Source organism: Stomoxys calcitrans, chromosome 5 (genome assembly GCF_963082655.1).
Source record: "Stomoxys calcitrans chromosome 5, idStoCalc2.1, whole genome shotgun sequence".
Lineage (NCBI taxonomy): Eukaryota > Metazoa > Arthropoda > Insecta > Diptera > Muscidae > Stomoxys > Stomoxys calcitrans.
In genome coordinates this window covers 114,752,119-114,767,462 of record NC_081556.1, presented here as the reverse complement: position 1 = coordinate 114,767,462, position 15,344 = coordinate 114,752,119, and the positions used below count along the sequence as shown (strand labels likewise).

General features: G+C 40.2%; 1 protein-coding gene across 2 annotated transcripts; it reads right to left on the bottom strand.

Annotated features, from left to right (window-relative positions):
• Window positions 1-1,385: 1,385 nt before the first annotated feature.
• LOC106090974 (uncharacterized) lies at window positions 1,386-6,737 on the bottom strand. 2 transcript variants are annotated; one of them, XM_059370001.1, is made up of 5 exons: window positions 6,689-6,733; window positions 6,405-6,598; window positions 2,087-2,175; window positions 1,734-1,836; window positions 1,386-1,674 (listed from the first exon to the last, which is right to left on the bottom strand). In XM_059370001.1, the coding sequence occupies exons 2-5, from the start codon at window positions 6,556-6,558 to the stop codon at window positions 1,502-1,504; spliced, it is 519 nt and encodes a 172-aa protein (XP_059225984.1). In that variant the 5' UTR covers window positions 6,559-6,598; window positions 6,689-6,733; the 3' UTR covers window positions 1,386-1,501. The 2 variants fall into 2 exon arrangements, with proteins under 2 accessions (XP_059225984.1, XP_013112798.2); XM_013257344.2 differs by having other exon boundaries at window positions 6,405-6,737.
• Between the last annotated feature and the right edge of the window lie 8,607 nt (window positions 6,738-15,344).

Sequence of the window (15,344 nt, the reverse complement as noted above, 5' to 3'; positions counted from 1 at the left end):
AGTAAAAGCGTGCTAAGTTCGGCCGGGCCGAATCTTTATACTCTCCACCATGAATCGCATTTGTCGAGCTCTCTTCCCGGTATCTCTTTTTTGGCAAACAAAGTATAAAAGAAAATAATTGCTATGTTATTGTAATAATATCAACTTATTGTTAATTTCGGACCATATTTGAATGGAATATTGGAGACCATAGTAGAAGTCATTGTGTAAAGAAGTAAAATAGGGAGATCGGTTTAAAGGGGAGCTGTATTAGGCTTTAAACCGATTCAGACCATATTCGACACGTATGTTAAAAGTCATGGGAGAAGCCGTTGTACAAAATTTCAGCTTAAGCTGGTAATAAATGCGCCCTCTAGAAATAAATGCGCCCTCTTTAAACCCAGATCGGTTTATATGGCAACTATATCAGGTTATGAACCGATTTTAACCATTCTTAACACAGTTATTGGAAGTCATAACAAAACACGTCATGTACAATTTCAGCAAAATCGGATATGAATTGCTCCCTGTAGAGGCTCAAGAAGTCAAGATGTCGGATCGGTTTATATGGCAGATAAACCAGGATATGAACCAATTTCAACCATATTTAGCACAGTTGTTGAAAGTCATAACAAAACACCTCATGCAAAATTTCATGCAAATCGGATAAGAATTGCGCACTCTAAAGACTCAAGAAGTCAAGACCCAAGATCGGTTTATATGGCAGCTATATCAAAACATGGACCGATATGGCCCATTTACAATCCCAACCGACCTAGACTAATAACAAGTATTTGTACAAAATTTCAAGCGGCTTACTCCTTCCAAAGTTTGCGTGCTTTCGACAGACAGACGGACATGGCAGTTCGACTTAAAATGTCATGAGGATCAAGAATATATATACTTTATGGGGTCTTTGACGAATATTTCAAGAAGTTACAAACAGAATGGCGAAATTAGTATACTCCGATCCTATGGTGGAGGGTATAAAAAAGCTTAAAAAAATATGATTTTTGTCATATGTCTGAATGGGTAAATTTTCATTCGATTAAAATGATCATTGCTTAAGTTCAAAAAGAATGATCAAATAAACCGGTACCGTTGGACCTATGTTTAACAATCCAAATCGACATACATATATAGAAAATATTTTAAGGATAACATTTCAAAAAATATCCCGTTATATTTTATTCGATCAATTAATCGGTTAATCGACAACATTTTTCAGTCTTGTTCGATTAATCATTGAACCGGTATTTTCAAACAAGCAATGAACCGAATAATTTAAAAATACAAATATATGTACACCCTACTAATGGTCAAACAGCCCATCTCTCTCCCCTTTGGGAGTTTATTAAAAATATATGTTATCTATGACCAGCCATGATAGGCAAACAAAATTTCAGTTCTATATACTACTTCTACATATATATTTAGATATAATCGTTATAAAAAAATTTGGATTACAAAATTGTACATGTATGAAAAACACAATGCATATTAACAGTTTCTTCATCTCATCTTAAACAACTCCCTTGTTTGTTAGCGATGGAATGTTTGAACGCCATTCGCGAAACTTTTTTGTATCTTCCCATACTGTATAGGTATTAATGAATCCCATTTGCTTCCAGTAGCGAGTTTTGCGTAATTTCTTATAAAATGTATAAACCGGAAACCACATCAATGTCTGGAGGCCTGTAAATGGAAATAAAAATATTTTGAGATCCCATAAATTATTACTGGAAATGTCTTACCTATGATAATGGGGCCAGTAACTGTGAATAGCGCTATGCACAGCTCTACGGAAACTATAACAACTCCCATTATAAGCCAAGGAGATATAAAACGATGACGATGCTGTAAAAAAAATGTATCGCAAATTCCAATTACAAGTAGAGATTCCAACTTCAAAAGTTATTTCTCAAAGTTTAGTTATAAAATATAGTCCCGTTATAAAACTGACTACCTGATAATATCATAATTTTATCGATTACATTATGTGATTTATATCGATTGCACTGCAAAAGGTTTTTTTTAAAGGCACTGATAAATCATAACGAAAGGTTGAGAGAGTAATGCAGAGTACTGCATGAAGAAGTAGACTTACAAGCTTAAGACCCGAAATCAATAAAATTGATAATATAAACATGGTAATGCGCAAAATCAATTCAGCAACAACTCCATATACATTGGTAACTGAAACGAAAAGATAAATGGAATTTGACAATATAAAGATGTTTATTTAAGTGGCTATATTTAACTTTATAAGTAAAATAAAACTATATCAAAATCTTCAACGATGTTTGACCTTCATTCAAAAAATGTTGGTGCTATTCTTCCAAAAGCAGACGCTTGGTGTTTTTAAGAGGCTGGGGTGAAGCTGCCGCTCTCTCTTGGAAGAGCTAAAAACCTGAGTTTAATTCTTTGCTAGAAATTAGTCTGGGAGACATAAATCGAACAAAAATTTAAGTGGGACTCAATGCGCTCTACTCTTGCCTTAGCTCGATAGGAAGGAATTGGGGGTTTAGGCCGGGGGAGGTAAGGGAGACTGCTCGGGCTACGGACTTCGGAGAAAGAGCCATCCGCAGTACGAGAGTGAAAAAGCAGTATTCTGCAGGGAGCAGAATGGGAATTATTGTAACCCGACGTGTAGGCATAAACACTCAATGTTTACCCCAATAAGAGTTTCCGTCTGGTCTGCTATCGGAATCTGGAGAGGCGGAGCCGCCGCCAACTGACCGAGAAGGTGGAGGATACCATGATGGCGTTGCTCTTATAAGTGTAGGAAGAGAGAGAGGCTCTAGCATATATTAGCATAATAGATCTGAGCCCCTAGTAGCGGTACGTAAGAAGTACAGTGACAGATCACCCTTAGATTGAGGGAGTGAGCAACCTGGGTCTTAGAGTTGTGGGCACACGTCAGTACAAAGAAGATGCAGATAGAAGTAGACTGGCCACTGTGCATACCAGCGGAATAGATGGGCTGAAGTTACCCCGAAATTTACTGGACTTATGTAACATCTTTCGAGCAAACGTATTCGAACGTATATCCACATTATGAAGACTATTTCAATGTAGGAACGACTGCCTGGGTCAGAGTCGAGTTTCTGAAGGCTCTGGTGTTGAATCTGTCATGTAAGGTCAAGACTTGTTGAGAGATTTAAGGAAAATAAGGGGAAATCTATCAGAAATTGCGCATCAAGGGCCATCAGACATTGCGAGAAATTCGGTAGAAGAAGATCTAGCAAGGAATGGACCATCGAGTCCAACCAAGTGCCAGGTCCTTGGTAAATTCGCAAGGCAAACTCATTTGGAATGTGCTCATTAGTGAAGAGTGAATACTCGCTCCCGCCCACTTTAGTCAGTGAGTGGGTGAACCACCCTTGAAAGTTCACATACATTTTCGTGTTTCCTCTCTTCTAGTGAATACTCGCTCCCGCCCACTTTAGTCAGTGAGTGAGTGAATCACACTTGAAAATTCACATAAATTTTCGTGTTTCCTCTCATCTAGGGCAGGGCACCCGATGACTTGTATGGTGGCCTAGACCCTGTGACTGTATTTTTGTCGAGAAGACCTACACTTTTCTTGAGGCTCAGGAAGCATGACCTCTGCCTAAGAAAACCTTTTTTATATCCTCAACCATAAGATGGCGGTATACTTATCTAATAATTCCGTTTAATAAACCTCGAAAGATTGACATTGATATTCCAAGTCGATCTAGCCACCCCAGTTTATAGAAATCACGATAGCGGTCGAACGAATTAAACTATCCACTTGAAATTTTACAAAGGTGATTCCTATTGGTCCGGAAATTTTACCAAAGAATCAAACTTCAAACCGATGGCTTGGGTGCAGGCACATCCTCCTGCGGAGACAAAGAATATTTTTCCCAATTGCTAGGTCCGGAGATGGAGGCGAAGAGGATACCGCAAAACCAATGTCTGATAATGGCATAGAATCTTTACATTCTAGTCAGAATGAGATACAAGTAGCAGTGACCTGACTGAAGAACAACAAGGCAGCAGGAGCCGATGGCTTGCCCGCTGAACTATTTAAGACCGGAGGCGACACACTGTTAAGGCTTATGGATCAGCTCGTCTACGGGATCTGGCTAGAAGAACGCATGCCTGACGATTGGAACCTCAGCATACTATATCCCGTACACAAGAAAAGAGACAAGTCAAGAATGTGCCAACTATAGAGGAATGAGTCTCCTCCCCTTCGCATACAAGATACTCTCGAGCGTGCTGTGTGAAAGATTGAAACTTAAAGTCAATGAGATAATTGGGCCCTATCAATGCGGCTTTGGACCTGGTAAATCCACCATAGACCAGATATTCATACTGCGTCACATCCTGGAAAAGACCCGAGAAGGACAGGTCAAATCTTACCATCGCTTCGTCCACTACAAAGCCGCCTTTGACAGACGTATACGTTAAAAGGTATTTCAAGTGATGTCTGAGCCATGTCTGCAAAATTTTTTAGACTCTGCAGGATGACACTTGCTGATACACGTTCCTCAGTAAAATTAAGATAGAATCTCTCCGACCCATTTCAATAGCAAACTAAATTTCGAATAAAGAGACAGTTTATAGTGTGAACTCTTTAATAACCCGCTGAAGAAGTTTATACGAGATGCAGATGTGAACAGTTATGACACACCACTCACAAGAGAACACTTCCTACTCGCCTTTGCCGACGACATTGATATCATGGGTCGGTCACCGAAAGTAGTAACTGCAGCCTTTGAAAGGATTAGAAAAAAAAAATTCTTTCACCTCTTGTTAGCATATCCGCCTATGACACCGAACACCTGGGTTCAAATTCTGGCGAGAACATCCGAAAACAATGTTCAGCGGTGGCTATCTCCTCCTAATGGTGCGACATTGAAAGACACCGTAGCGCAGAGGTTAGCATTCCCGCCTTTAACGCTAAACGCCTGGGAGAGGCGGAGCGGGGTTCGAATCCTGCCGAGACCATCAGAAAAAAAGTTCTGCGGTGGTTTTCCCCTCCTAATGCTGGCAACATTTGTGAGGTACTATGCAATGTAAAACTTCTTTCCAAAGAGGTGTCGCACTGCGGTACGCCATTCGGACTCGGCTATAAAAAGGAGGCCCCTTATTATTGAGCTTAAACTTGAATCGGACTGCACTCATTGATATGTGAGAAGTTGGCCCCTATTCCTTAGTGAATGTTCATAGGCAAAATTTGCAATAATGTGACATTTGTGAGGTACTTTGCCATGTAGAAACATCTCCTCAAAGGTGTCGCATTGGGGCACACCATTCGAGATCGGCTATTAAAAGAATGCCCGTTATCATTGAGATAACACTGTTTTTGCTTTTTTCATGTCCAGATTCTATTTAGAAATATGATCCTCTTTGTCATTATGGAATACTATAGATACCTGAAAATGCTGTCCGGAGTGAACTTTCGACAAAGAGAGGTCGTTTCCAGTCTGATAGGCTACCATTGTCGGTATTTCAGCTTTTTTATACCCTTCACCATAGGATGGGTGTATACTTATTTCGTCATTCTGTTTGTAACTCCTCGAAATATTCGTCTCAGACCCCATAAAGTATTTATATTCTTGATCGTCATGACTTTTTATGTTGATCTAGCCATGTACGTCCGTCTGTCCGTCCGTCCGCCTGTCCATCCATCAGCCCGTCTGTCTGTCGAAAGCACGTTAACTTTCGAAGGAGTAAAGCTAGCCGCTTGCACAAATACTTTTTATAGGTGCTGGTCGGTTGGGATTGTAAATGGGCTATATCGGTTCATGTTTTATATAGCTGCCATATAAACCGATTTTGGATCTTGACTTCTTCAGCCACTACAGGACGCAATTTTTATTCGATTTGGCTGAAAGTTTGCATGAGGTGTTTCGTTATGATTTGGTTGAAATCGGTCCATAATCTAATATAGCTGTCATATAAACCGATTTGGGGTCTTGATTTCTTGAGCCTCTAGAGGGCGCAATTCCCATCCAATTTGGCTGAAATTTTGCACAACGTGTATCGTTATAACTATCAACAACTGTGCAAAGTATATTCAAATCGGTCCATAACTTGCTATAGCTGTCATATAAACCGATCTTGGATCGGCTGTCTGAGTGAAACGGCTTGCACTCAAGCTAGTTAAACGCATATTCTTGAAACTAAAAATACGCCTTTCACGAGGCCAAAATGATAAATCGGGGGATCGATCTACTATATGGCCGTCAAATCCAAATCTGGTCTGATTTCCAACCATCAAGAACTTATTTTGCGAACAAAATATGAACCTTTGATAATAGTCAGCTTTAGATCAGTGATGAGAAAAATTACGAAGGCAGTGTTATACACTTAACGTAGGCCAAAGTCTCGTTTTGCCGAGTTTTCATTTCATCACCTTCTACCTACATATAATATAACAATTAACTTACCTCTGATACTTCTGAACCAAAATGTTAAGAAATTTTGCCATTCATTAGATTCGTCTTTCGCCTCTGGCATCGAAATTATTTGGTAATAAAGCAATAACCCTGTTATATGATTCGCCATAAGACACATATACATGATTATGGAGCAAACAGCCATAACAAATGACACTTTACACCATACGGTTAGATTGGCAACTCTGTCCGATTTCGATGTCATGTTTGTTAAAAAAAAAAACAATAACAACAAAAACAAATTTATTATTAATTTCAATTAGAACAAAACAAACGGTCGGTCAGCCAGTTTAGAAGCAAGCACTCTTATCAGCTGCAGTTTCAAATCGTACTGATGAGATTCCCTATTGAACAAATTGCTTCGTATTAACAAAATTAGAGATGACAATACTAAAACGAGAGGGAGTGAGACTGAGAGATGAAAGTGTAGAAGATGATCTCTTGCATGTCGAGAGCATAGTGTAATTAATTTTGAAATAAGTGTTGCCCTCCCCATCACCGAACACATTTTATTAACAACATTACTTGGAAAACAGATGAAAATGCTATCTTTAAACAAGTAAAAGCGAGCTAAGTTCGGCCGGGCCGAATCTTGGGAACCCACCACCAAGGATTCTGCTAAAAATTTATAAAAAATAACCGAACCGAACAAGGGTGATCGAGAGTCCGGTTTACATGGGAGCAATATTAGGTTATAGACTGATTTTGGCCGTACATAGCACAGTTGTTGGAAGTCATAACAAAACACTACAACACTACATTCAAAATTTCAGCCAAATCGGAGAAAGATTGAGGCCCAAGAAGTCAAATCGGGAGATCGGTTTGTATGGAAGCTACATCAAAATTTCGTCCAAATCGGACAAAAATCGAGGCTCAAGAAGCCAAATCGGGAGATCGGTTTATATGGGAGCTACATCAGGTTAAAAAACGATTTCTAATCTTAAATACTTTTCATTTGAGTCCCATATCGCCGTGATTGGTCTAAATATATGTTAGGTAGATTTTAAGGTGGGGCGGCCCCCCTAGATACCCCATCCGAAATTAGGATACCAAATTTTAATTTTTAGGGTACTATATGAGAGCACACAAAATTTCGCTTAAATCGCACCACCCATCTCCGAGATCTGGCGTTTCTGAAAATTTGGGTAAGGGGAGGAATCGCCCCCCTTCACATATCAAAAAATTTCAAGAAAATTTCAAGAAAATCGGTTCTGCCGTTTCTGAGTCTATAAGGAACACACAAACAAACAAACCCACAAACAAACACAAATTGATTTTTATATGTAAGAAGAAGATATACCACGTTATAGACCGATTTGTACCGTACTTGGCACAGTTGTTGAAAGTCATTAAATAACAGTACGGAGGCCACCGTAGCGTAGAGGTTAGCATGTCCGCCTATGACGCTCAACGATTGCATTCGAATCCTGGTAAGACCATCAGAAAAAAATTTTCAGCGGTGGTTTTCCCCTCCTAGTGCTGCCAACATTTGTGAGGTACTATCTAAAGCTTCTTTTCAAAGAAGTGTCGCATTGCGGCACGCCTTTCGGACTCGGTTATGAAAAGGAGGCCCCTTGGATCGGACTGCACTTATTGATATGAGAGAAGTTTGCCCCTGTTCCTTAGTGAAATGTTCATGGGCAAAATTTGCAATTTTACAAGCTAAATTTTGGCCAAATCGGACAAAAATTGTGCATTTCAGGGGCCCAAAAAATCAAATACGAAGATCGGTTTATATGGGAGCTATATAAGGTTATAGATCGATTTGGACCGTAGTTGATACAGTTTTTGGAAGTCATAACGGAACACTACATGCAAAATTTCAGCCAAATCGGACAAAAATTTCGGCTCCAAGGGCTCAAGAAGTCAAATCTGGAGATCGGTTTATATGGTGATAGAGCTACTATATAGCTTCCTAGAAGCTTTAATTTTTGCTGTTTTTAAAGAAGTTTGGTAAGTAGAATAAAATTATGCCCTTCAACTAAATTTATTTTGTATAAATTTTTAGCAGAATCCATGGTGTTGGGTTCCCAAGATTCGGCCCGGCTGAACTTAGCACGCTTTTACTTGTTTTGGTTGTGCTTTACTTATTGCTCTCAATACCGGTGGCATCAGCCATAAATGTAGCATTATTGAATGTTACTTTGTTAATTTTGAACCCTTTAGCAGTTTCTCCGACGGTATAAGGGCTTTTGTTTTGTTTTAAAACCAAAAACTCAATAATGGCAAAAGTGTTTCGATCACCGCAAACGGTTATTCGTTTACAGGATCAATAATTTATCTCTTGTGTCTCTCCTACCAGAAAGAAATGGCGAGAATAAAAGTGTATAGACCAGTGATAGACAAAAATTCTCCCGCTATTGCATATTACTGTGTACGTCCACAAGAAAATAATCCCAAGCAAGCCCTATGGGTTTGCACATAATTGCAATTGTGTACTTGTCTCGTCTCGTCTCGTAGAATACAATTTCACACACGCAGTCAGTATTATGAGCAGCTCGGTCGAGTGCGGATGGTAAACTCGGAGAGTAACAATTTTTAAAGTTTCGCCTTATTTATAGCTTAACGACTATAACAGATCATAATACAAAACCATAAAAAATTCCCCATTGGAAGATTTTACGCGTGTAAAGGACGACGAATCTATGCTCAAGGTTCAGAAAAAGCGTTTTTTGCGGTGGATAGGGAGATTATTGGGGAAAATCAAGGTACAAAGAAAATGGCAGAAATCTCTTGATCAGGGATAGTTCAGAATCCTTGTAACTCCTGACGTCTTCGCCAGGAAAAATAAAATTCTGCTTTAATCATGAATTTGTCCTATATACCTGACGACGACGAAAATGCCATCTAAGGGGTGAGAGTTATTAGGTGCCTGTAGCTAGTTATGATCAGGGATAGTTCAGAATCCTTGTAACTCCTGACGTCTTCGCCAGGAAAAATAAAATTCTGGTTTAATCATGAATTTGTCCTATATACCTGACGACGACGAAAATTCCACCTAAGGGGTGAGAGTCATTAGGTGCCTGTAGCTAGTTATGATTTATCTGCTCCACTTAAAGGTAGCCACTGGTGAACTACCTACAACCTTCGTCCTGGAACCTCGGATAGAAGGTTATTAGACTCAGATCGGGCAATCTGGAACAAACTCGGCAAACGGTAAAATTAAAAGCATCGTATTGTAATAGTAGATAGGATTAGAAGCAGTATCGTAGAACCCCTGCGGCGTGCCTTATGATTCCCTATATTTCTTCTTTTTATAGCCGAGTTCGAACGGCGTGCCGCAGTGCGACATCTCTTTGAAGAGAAGTTTTACATGGCACAATTCCTCACAAATGTTGCCAGCATTATGAGGGGAATACCAACGCTGAAAATTTTTGTTGATGGTCTCGCCAGGATTCGAACCGAGGTTAGTATATCCCTCGACCTTTGGTAAAATGCAAATTTTGCCCATGAACGTTCCACTAAGGAACAGGGGCACATACGAGTTTTCTCACATACGAGTTTTAATGAGTGCAGTCCGATGCATGTTTTTAAGCTCAATGTTAAGGGGCCTCCTTTTTACAGCCGAATCCGAATGACAGTGCGACACCTCTTTGGAGAAGGTATACAAAAATCATATAAAAATCAAATGCTACATCTTTAATCTAAGATCTTCTTTACCATGCCATATTCGTGTTACCTAAATGTTAAAACTATTTTAAAACAACATAATCTCAATTGTTTCTACTATGTGCAGCCCGAACTGCATTGCCCTGGCTCTTGATAGTGGTCTCAATGAATATTCCTTCATCTATGCCAATTTATTTATTTTGCGATAAACTCTATGGACCTCTGGCATACACCACGAATATTTTTGAATAGATTTTCGGCTATTTATACCTTATTTGACAAACATAATTTTAACCTTCATACTGAAACAGAAACATTAAGGTTATCTGGTGGTTTCTGGAAAAGTAAAGATTCATATTGAGAGTAGCTTAGCAAACACATAACAACCGAAGAAATACTGCATTGTGATCCAGAATTCAAAATGAAGGTTATGATCCCATATAAATATTTGAATAAAAACCAAATACGATCTATAAACTGAATGTATTTTTATATTATGAAATGATAATGCGAATTCCTAAATCTATAAAATCCCATAAAGGAATAAGACTTACTTTACTTTAATTAGCTATGACAGAAAATTTGTTGTGCCATATCTATTCACATCTGCATATCGTATAATCTTCTCCAGAAGGATATTAAAGAGATCGATAGACTGTCTCCTTGTCTGAAACCTCGTTTGGTATTAAATGGTTCGGAGAGATTCTTTCCTATTTTTACAGAGGAACGCGTATTTGGGAGACTAAGGGACTCTAATCACAATCTTTCAACCACCGACTGGAAGATTGGTGATTGAATGACGATGATGGCAATCGGAGAAATGCAGTATATGTACTAAACACTGGCTGCATTGCAGACCTCAACAAGTCTGAAGGACTTGTAACCTGAAGGAGTTGTATCCTACGGATTCAGCAAGTTGACACTGAAGGTGTATAGAAGTGGTGGTATTGGGTCAGAAGACGACTCAGCAGTTGTATTTAGCTGAATACTTGTCTGAGCAACTATCAACAACATTGGATGCTGGATGATTGTTGTGTATGTGGACTTAGATGGAATTGGTAGAAAGGACGGGAGAAGTGATAAGACGATAAATGGATGAATGGTTAGTAGGCTGCATCGAAAAGTCGGTGAGCTGAAGGCGGCTAGACCATGAAGTTTCGGAGCTGGCCGAAAGGAAGTGGATGTGGCGACGGACGAGTGAAGCAACGGGACGACGGATCGATGAGTGGTTGATAGGCTGCATCGAAAAGGTCGGTGAGCTAAACGCGGCTAGACCACGAAGTTTCGGAGCTGGTCGAAAGGAAGTGGATGTGGCGATGGACAGGTGAAGCGATGGGACGACGGATGGATGAGTGGTTGGTAGGCTGCATCGAAAAGGTCGGTGGCCTGAAGACAGCTGGTCCATGAAGTCTTCGAGCTGGTCGAAAGGAAGTGGATGTGGCGATGGACGGGTGAAGCGATGGACGAGTGAAGCGACGGGACGACAGATGGATGAGCAGATAGTAAGCTGCATCGAAAAGGTCGGTGAACTAAAGACGGCTGAACCATGGAGTTTCAAAGGTGATCGGAAGGAAGTGGATGTGGCAATAAACGGGTGAAGCGATCGGACGACGGATGGATGAGTGGTTGGTAGGCTGCATCAAAAGGTCGGTCAACTGAAGACGGCTGGACCATGAAGTCTTGGAGCTGGTCGAGTGGGTGTGTGTGTGAAGTTCTAATGTTTTGAAAGTTTTAATACGGTGTCGCTGTTTTCCTTTGTGACTTACATACTGTATACTGTGTGTGTGAATGTTTCGGTGGCACACCGTCTTGGCTCAGACATGTGCTGAGTTATTTTTAAATTTCATCTAATTTCTGTCTGTTTCTGAATGACGTCCCACTAGTTGACCAAGAGGGAACTGTCTGCAGTTCAACTGGAAGTAGTTGGACTACGCGGTCGAAACAGAGTCCGGGAGTCAGGAACTCCCGGAACCTGGAACTTCGGTTCCAGCCTGACTATTGGTAAGGCCCCAGTTGGCAGCAACGTGTTGGCAGTGGTTTAACACCTAAAATCGCAGGAAGGGCATTTCGATGCTCGATGTGAAGTGGCATGTACTCAACCGGGTGCCGTGACCAATAGAACGGTAAGATTTTGTATAGTGCTCTGCTCTTTGGGCAGGCCCCTAAAGTTGGTAATTTGTTGAGGCCGCCAATTCTTCATTTGTGGTTCGATTTCCAAAGTTTTTTTTGTTGGACAATGGTCAAAAATTACTAAAAAAAATTCCGCTTGAGGTCTACAATATCACCACTTCTTTTGAGGATATTCGATTTTTAATAGTTTTTTTTTTGCAATTTTGATAGAAACCTGTCTTGCATTTTGCAATTTACGAAGGCATTTGTGTTCCGATTTTCATTTCTGTGTAGGAGTTGGATTTGCGACAAAATTTACAACAACCACATATGACTTGAGCACCATCCAACAAAAAAATCTTGGAAATCGTACCACAAACGAAGATTTGGCAGCACCAAAAATTTTTCGAAATACCGATGTGACCATTTGGGAGTCTGCCAAAAGGCGCTGGATAACCTAAGGCCTTGAATTTTTACGCACGATCTCGGTAGCACCTCAGCTCTAGCCAATCATAATTTCAAAGAAATATCTCTACTCATTCTCACACGGTATATTTTTGTTGTTTTTTGTTGTTTTTTCGACTTATTATTCCCAAATTCCACAATAACAAAATGGCGACCACACAGTTAATTTACGACCCAGCGTTTCAGGCCTGGCTTGAGGGACGTATTGGCAATGTCCTCAAATAGTTCAGCATGGCTCAAGCGTCATGGCTACTGGTGAAAGAAGGGAGATCGGTCTGTACGACTCCTGCTTTTCGGGTCCTTCTTTGACTTCAGTAGCGGGATCACTCTGCCTATATTCTAGACGTTGTGTACTATAAAAGTGCTCAAAGACAAGTTGAGGACAGTTGTAAGGTACTCGACTCCAGGTAGATCCAGATTCTTCAACACCAGTGTAGAGATTCCGTTGGGGCCCAATGCCTTGGATGACATGGCGCCACTGAAGACATGTGTAATCTCGTCCACGGTAAATTGTGATGGCTGCCCACCGGCTCGCCGGGGCTATGAGCATTCCAAAAATATGTGGCGTAATCTAGACTTGAAGAGGTCTGCCGCTTTGCTGTCATTGGCTAGAACAAACGTCTCAGTCATTTCGTCCGTCATGACAAGTCATTGTTTAATCGGAAAACATGCTGATAGACTGAAGCTTGACAATAACGACTTTTGCAGATGCTGTGAGGACATCGAAGAAGAACAGATAGTAGAACATCTGCTGTGTGTGTGCTCCGGGATGGCAATCCTAAGGAGTTCCACTTAAGATTCTCATTTTTTGAGAACTTGTCTGATTTAGCGGAGAGCATTCGCAAGTTGTTGGGCTTTTTAAAGCTATCTGGATGGTTCATCGGTAGGAACTAGGAGGCGTCTTCCTTCTCCTGTTCCTGTGGTATCATAATGGACGAAAACGTCTAAGTGAGTCTGACTGCCACTTTAACCTAACCTAACCTATGGTCACCTCGATTATCCGACGATGCGTATGTCAGGATGGTATTGAATACGCTTTGGTAGTGTCTTTTGACAATCTTAGGATTTGGTCCACACATAGAGCCTAGAGCTCTTAGACCCCTTGCAATATTTTTATACCCTCCACCAAAGGATGGGGGTTTACTACGAAATATGCGCCTAGGACCCCATAAAGTATACAAATTCTTGATCGTCATGACATTATAAGTCGATCTAGCCTTGTCCCGCCGTCTGTCCATCCGTTCGTCCGTCCGTACGTCTGTCTGTCAAAAGCACGCTAACTTTCGAAAGAGTAAAGCTAGGCGCTTTTCCGATTTGGCTGTAATTTTGCACATTTCGTTTTAGTATAACTTCCAAAAACTGTACTTAGTATGGTCTACATCAGTCCATAACCTGATAACGAGATGTTTGGGTATTACTTTCAACAACTATGCTAAGTATGGTTTAAATCGGTTCATAACCTGATAAAGATCCCATATAAGCCGATCTCCCGATTAGACTTCTTGAGTTTCTAGAAGGCGCAATTCTTATCCGATTTGGCTGAAATTTTGCACATATCGTTGAGGTAAAACTTTCGGTAACTATGCTAAGTATGGTTCAAATCGGTTCATAATCTGATATAGCTGTCATATTAACCGATCGCCCGATTTAACTTCTTGACCCTTTACAAGCCGCAATTTTTGTCCGATTTGCCTGAAACTTTGCATGTGGTTTTCTGTTATGACTTCCAATAACTGTGTTAAGTACGGTCCAAATCGGTTCATAATCTGATAAAGCTCCCATATAAACCGATCTCCTGATTTAACTTCTTGAGCCCCTGGAAGCCGCAATTTTTGTCCGATTTGGCTGAAATTTTGCACAGAGTGTTTTGTTATGACTTTCAACAATTGTAACTAGTACGGACCGAATCAGTCTATAACCTGATATAGCTCCCATATAAAACGATCTCGCGATTTCACTTCTTGAGCCTCTGGAAGTCGCAATTTTTGACCGATTTGGCTAATATTTTGCACGTAGTGTTTTGTTATGACTTTCGACAAGTGTGCTAAGTATGGTCTAAATCTGTCTTCAACCTGATATAGCTGCCATATAAACCGATCTCCCAATTTGACACTTTCAGCCACTGGAGGGCGCAATTTTTACTCGATTAACCTGAAATTTCGGAGGAGTTTTTTTTCTATGACTTTTAACAGCCATGGCAAGGGCGGTCCATTTCGGTCAATAACTTGATGTTGCTCATATATATATTGAAAAAATCATTCAAAGAACTTGACAAATGCTATTTATGGTGGAGGGTATGTAAGATTCGACCCGGCCTAACTTAGCACGCTTTTACTTGTTATGATGCATTTCCACTCCATCCCGGTCCATCATACTACCACCGTAATACCCAATTGAATTTTTGCAGCATGTGAAAAATGTTAAGATTTCTATTTTTAGCCTATGGCTATTCCTATAGAGAACATTTGGATCCCTTCCCTATAGGAGTGGATTTTACTTCTTATGATGCATTTCCTCTCCATCCCGGTCCATCATACTACCACCGTATTACCCAATTGCATTTTTTTGCAGCATTTGAAAAATGTTAAGATTTCTATTTTTAGCCTTTGGCTCTTCCTATAGAGAAAATTTGGATCCCTGCCCTATAGAAATGGCGTTTGATATAACTTTCGAATTGTCTCAAATTATAATTTTTCTAAACACACCAGTAATTCTCAATATGCATATAAATTTTAAATAATGTTTTAA

What these genes read in the sequence shown, in the direction of transcription:
- LOC106090974 (XM_013257344.2), bottom strand. Translation starts at nt 6,618, where the DNA reads ATGACATCGAAATCGGACAGAGTTGCCAATCTAACCGTATGGTGTAAA. An exon ending in TTGGTTCAGAAGTATCAGAG is followed by an intron (nt 2,176 to 6,404) that starts GTAAGTTAATTG and finishes TTTTCGTTTCAG; the next exon opens with TTACCAATGTATATGGAGTT. An exon ending in TACTGGCCCCATTATCATAG is followed by an intron (nt 1,675 to 1,733) that starts GTAAGACATTTC and finishes TTCCATTTACAG; the next exon opens with GCCTCCAGACATTGATGTGG.